Source organism: Cryptomeria japonica, chromosome 5, assembly GCF_030272615.1.
Source record: "Cryptomeria japonica chromosome 5, Sugi_1.0, whole genome shotgun sequence".
NCBI classification, from domain to species: domain Eukaryota; kingdom Viridiplantae; phylum Streptophyta; class Pinopsida; order Cupressales; family Cupressaceae; genus Cryptomeria; species Cryptomeria japonica.
The window spans coordinates 813,060,237-813,066,236 of NC_081409.1; the positions used below are offsets into that span (position 1 = coordinate 813,060,237).

The 6,000-nt window shown below is 35.0% G+C and overlaps 1 protein-coding gene across 1 annotated transcript in view; it reads right to left on the minus strand.

The window, feature by feature from the left end:
• LOC131043056 (lipase-like PAD4) overlaps positions 1-4,572 on the minus strand; it is a 47,806-nt gene extending 43,234 nt beyond the window's left edge. Inside the window, exons 1-2 of the mRNA XM_059221037.1 lie at positions 4,414-4,572; positions 4,079-4,141 (exon numbers count right to left, since the gene is read on the minus strand). Coding sequence (XP_059077020.1) covers positions 4,079-4,141; positions 4,414-4,572 — 222 coding nt within the window. The remainder of the gene's footprint in view (positions 1-4,078; positions 4,142-4,413) is intronic.
• Positions 4,573-6,000: the final 1,428 nt, after the last annotated feature.

Below are 6,000 nucleotides of genomic sequence, written 5' to 3' on the forward strand. Positions count from 1 at the left end.
ACATGACATAATAGGACCTATTATGCCATGATGGCATAATAGGTCCTATTATGCCATGACATGACATAATAGGACCAACTATGGATCCATTATGCAATGTCATGGCATAATAGGTCCATAATTGGTCCTATCATACTAAGTAAACATGTTGAATTAGCATAGTTTCAGTGTTGGAGATGAATTAGATGACGAAGTTGGCAGTTTTGAGAAAATCATGTCATGTTGTGGCTTAATAGATCCTATTATGGACCTGTTATGCCATGATGGCATAATAGGTGGGCTATTATGCAATGTCATGGCATAATAGGACCTATTATGCCATGATGGCATAATAGGTCATATTATGCCATGACATGATATAATAGGACCAACTATGAACCCATTATGCAATGTCATGGCATAATAGGACATATTATGCCATCATGTCATAATGTGTCCTATTATGCCATCATGGCATAATGTGACCTATTATGCCATGACATGACATAATGTGTCCATAATTGATCCTTTTATACCATCACATGACATAATAGGACCATAATAGGACCTTTATGCCATGACATGGCATAAACCTAAGCCTAAACTTTGATATCTAAAATTTGAAGACTAATGTTAATTACTTTTAAGGTTATACTAATTTAGTGGTAACTTTTGTATTGCCTAATGAGGATTAAGAACAATTTAGGTACATATGTTCGGTTTTATTTCAATTTCATTTTCGAACATTTTTGTTTTTGTTTCCATTTCATTTTCATTTTTTTGTTTGTGTCGATTTCGTTTTGTTAATTATCTAGGTTTAGTTTTGATTTCTAAATTTGTTGATTACGATTTAGGGTTAACTATTCAAAAATATTTTAGATCAAAATCAAGAATTTACAAATATAAAAAATAATTTATTTATACACTACTATAAAAAAAAACTAAAATAATACAAAAAAAACTAAATAATACACACACAAAAAAGAAAAATATACAAGAAAATTATGAAATGTGAAAATAGATGACTGAATGTGTACCTGGGATAGTTGTGGAGGCTTGAAGTGGAAACCACAGCACGGGGGCCCGTTTTTGATCTCTTCTTGTCAATTCACTGTTACGGTGAAAATGAAAAATTTGCCCAAAAAAATGGTAAAAATAGAATTTCAAAATGAGGGCCCATTTTATTGATAAACGGGGGCATATTTTTTAATAAAACGGGGACCCATTTTATTTGGCTTTGGCACCCTATGACCTTTCGGCTTGAGAGGCCGAACCATTAACGGGGCCCCATTTTTTAGAATAGGCCCCCATTTTCAAAAAATGGGGGCCCGTTTTGCGGAGCACATTTTTTAACGCACAGACTTTCGCGAATTTGTGACTCATTAGCTTGCACATACCCTTCAAAAATATCAATCATATGTATCCTGGATTGGAAGAAATAGTCTGTTAAAGTTTGACAATTTTTGGACTCAGAGCACTTGAGAGATCGTGCTGGTAGGGTATGACTCTCGACGTTCTGATGCTTTGGGATGCATGGGAGGAGAATTTATAGCATAAAAATTCCCACCCGAACATGCTCATGATGCCGATTTGTGCACACAACGAACCGAATCAATTCTAGCCTATCCTGCAACTTTGCATTGCATGCAACTGATGGTTTTTGTAGCAGGCAAAAAAATGATCCCAATTAAAAATGGCTTTGTGTCATAAAGAAATGAGATAGGCTATTGTATAATAGCCTCATGTAATCCCATAGGTTCAAATTGATCAATAATATGTGTCTTGGATTAGAAGAAACAGTCCGTTAAAGTTTGACAATTTTTGGACTCAGGGCACTTTAGAGATTGCGTCGGTAGGGTATGACTCTCGACATTCTGACGCTTTGGGATGCATGAGAGGAGCATGCCTAGAATAAACCTTCCCACCCAAATGCGCTTAGGATGTCATTTTGTGCACACGACGAACCAAATCAATTCTAGCCTATCCTGCAACTTTGCATTGCATGTAATTGATGATTTTGCCAGTAGGAGAAAAATGTTCCCAATTGAAAATGGCTCCGACTTGTCAAAAACTGAGATAGACTATTATAGAGGAGTCTCACACAACCCCATAGGTTCAAACATATCAATCATATGTGTCTCAGATTGGAAGAAATAGTCCGTCAAAGTTTGACAATTTTTTGGAGTCAGGGCACTTCAGAGATCGTGTTGGTAGGGTATGACTCTTGATGTTCCGATGCTTTGGGATGCATGAGAGGAGAATGCCTAGTGTAAACCTACACACCCAGACATTCTCATGATGTCTATTTGTGCACACAACAACCAAAATTTGACCATTGCGAGTGTTAGAGTGCTCTCGCACCATACACATATTGTTGTTTATATTCATATTGCTGATTACATAGGAAAATATTAATTTAAATTTATAAAAAGGAAGCCACCAAATACAACAAATACAAAATAATGGACTGAATACGAGGTTTTGTAGGCTTAATCAACATTTTAGAAATTTTATCAAATCATATTCCACGATTGCAATGTTTTATATCATAGATTTTTGTTGTTTATATTCATATTGTTGATTACATAGGAAAATGAACAATTAAATTTATAAAAGGACAACCATGAAATACAATGAATACAAAATAATGAACTCAGTACACATTTATTGGATGGAATATCAACATTTATATATATCAAAAAAAGGCATGTCTACCAAGTCAATACAAGTATTACAAAAATGTGGCATATACCATGTCCAAATCGATATACAATAAAGATGTAGAATATATCTACATGTATTGGTCATTCTATGACCAAAAATAACACTATATGATCCTAAACTTGTGGTGGAACATCAAAATCAAGCCTCTTTGATGCAGTACATGACTCTGTAGATGGCTGCAAAACCACAATTCAAAATCCAAGTTAGAATTCTTTGGTAGAAATTAGCTCACAATTAACAACATAACTATGCATTTAACTATAATTCCTTTGCAATTGAAATGTAGATTATCTCATCAGCTGATCTAGGAGCTAATGTCTTCGCTCTCCTCTCCTTTTCACTCTTAGGAGTTTTCTTGAATACATACTTAAAAGGATCCACGTTATGGTCGTACCGCGAAGGTATCTATTGTAGATTAAATGTACATTTAATACAATGTACTAACATAAATATATCAAAAACACTTAAAAGCTATAATATAGAGAACAATGACGTACCGGTGCCTGAAATGCTTCTCCAATGGACTGAGGATTGCTCACCATCGATGGAGAAATTGTCGCTATTACCTATACAAAAAATGATCAAAGATTAAATATAATTAATATAATGATAAGTATTGTAGGTTAAAAACAATTAATGTAATATATCAAACAAAAGTATACTGGATCCTAAGATGCTTCTCCAGTGCATGGAGGAGGGCTCGCTATTGATGAAACAACTATGGATATTTCCTGTATGAAAAAATTATAAGATTAGAATATATCAGAAGTTCACATGTACGTGTGCATATAATCATGAAATCAAGAAAATAAAGTAGAGATACATACCTCCACCCTCTCTTGATCCATGAGCAAATCAGGTGCATTCAACAAATCCACATAGCTCAATGACCACTGTACATGTAAAATAGACAAAAAACACTAATCAATCTATAAACCCCAACTAATACTTGATTTCAACTTTTAGAAACAATTGTACAACTAAAAATGTGTTCAATTACCTTCTTCCCATGTTTTGGTGTCTTCAAGGAATTATTTTTCTTAGGATGAGGCCTAGATGTGGAGGGGGTGCCCTAAAAAAACAAAATTAACATGAGATATTAGTACTGATAATATATTAAACATAATTTAAGAAATCTAAAATGAAACGACTCGCATATTCCATCAAAACAATAAATAAAAAGGGTTGTACAAAATATGATACCGTATAGCCTTGTAGGCCAAAATCGATCACTGAGAGCGTAATGTTCATCAATCCCCTATCAACACCTACAAAACCAAAAATTGGACCAAGCATTAAAGATAGTTAGTATATCTTGTAATATTTTTGAATTCAAAGTGTAATATTCTATTTTAACATGTTACAAAATTTATACCTCAGGCATCGAAGTTGCAGTTGTAGTAAATGGGGGAAGAGTATGAGATACCGTTACTGCATCCTAAAATGCATATTATTTGTCTCAATTTAAATCAATGTATAAATGAAAATTTATTTATGTAATTACAAATTTAAAGTGACTGATAAATAAAATGCTATGAATTCAAATAAACACACCTATGTTTGTCGTTGATGGGAAAACATCATGTCCATCAACTCATCTATTAGCATGAAATCCTCCGCCGTGCAGGCCTGACATCTACTCCCATAAATCATGTATGGATGAGATATGGATCCATTTGCATCGACCACATCATCTATCTCTGAGCACACCCTCGAGCAACTGATACACATATTCTGAATGGGTTCTCTGTCGCCACCTGGAGAAACTAATGGCTCATCATCCAGTACAATAGGGTGTGATAATGATGTCCCATACTGGATGATGGCACTATTCAATACTGTGGCCGCGTGAAGAGTTTGTAGCTCCATCGACTCTTTCATCTCTACTAGGACAACCTGATGCACCTTGGGTTTGGGTGCTAGGGGGCGACGACACTCCAAGGCTACTCGCCTATGGGCTCCAAGTCTATCTTGGGTAGAGCCACCACCTCTACTATGGAACTTTCTCATGTCAAAATAGTTTGGCTGCACATTGAGCACAAACTCACAGTATACTTTTCTCAAAAAATACAATGGAACCTCATAATTATTGGATCATCAAAGACCATCCACCACCTCTACCAAAAAAGATTCTTCATCTGCACATTGGTACACCATTGTATGGGAAACCTCTTTGCATTAAGAGGTAATGACTGACCAGTTTTAGGATTAACAAAAAGGACACATATTTGTTGTTTACTAATATTTTTGTTTTTCACTCCCTTGTATGATAACCCATCAACATAGTATTGATGACACCTATCCCTAAAGTTTCCCCATTTTGTAATTTGTGTGGAAATAGCTATGGCACCACTAGCTAATGTTTCTAGGCTAGTGGCGAGGGATTTATGATGCTCAAGTTCAGATGTTTTCAATGTATCAATCAGTCTATTGATTTTAGACGTATTTTGCCCTAATTGATTAATTAATTGCTCATGTTTCAGGTATGTGGTCAAAAGGAGGTGCATTTTGTTATTCTTATTGTGGATTATCAAAATCTAGTTTTAAAACAAAAATGAAAAAACCTAATCAAAATTAATGAAATTAAATTCAAAACGTAAAAAAAATTGAACAAATGGGAAAGAAAGACAAAAATTAACAAAAACTAACCTTGATCCATAGTGTTTGGGGGAGAAATGAGACACCACGTTTGCAGTTTGGCAGAGAAAATGGGGAAAAAAATGTGGCTATCATAGGAAAATAAGATCGATTTTTTTTAAAAAACTTTTTTTGACAGGTACCACATACGTGGTCCTTTTGGGCTTATTAGCGCGTACGTTCTCATTTTGCTAAAAGTAGCACATATGTGCTCACTTTCCTAAAGGTAGTGCATATGCACTCACTTTCCTAAAAGCAACGCATACACACTACCTATTCTAGGCTCGGGAACAATGGACCTAAGTGTGTACATGGTGATTTCAAATTTTATAGCTGCATACTCACTACTTATTTTTTCATGTTTTTTTGGGTGGTGTCCACTTTTCTGACCACCATCTTTGTGCACATACCCATCACTGGATTCACCAGTACACAAGTTAGTGTTTGACTTGTGTGGATGAAATTGACAAGTTACTAGTATAGTCTATAACCGGTAAGGAAAGGGTGTCAACTGGTATGAGTTGTGTTGATAGTGAGTAGTTGCCAACTGAAAAAGCATATGACCAGTGAACAAGCAGGATGAGAAATGTGCTTGAGTTGTTGTTTGTGATGAAGAGGAATAATGTTACCTAAATCATATAAACATAGGAGGAGAAGGAT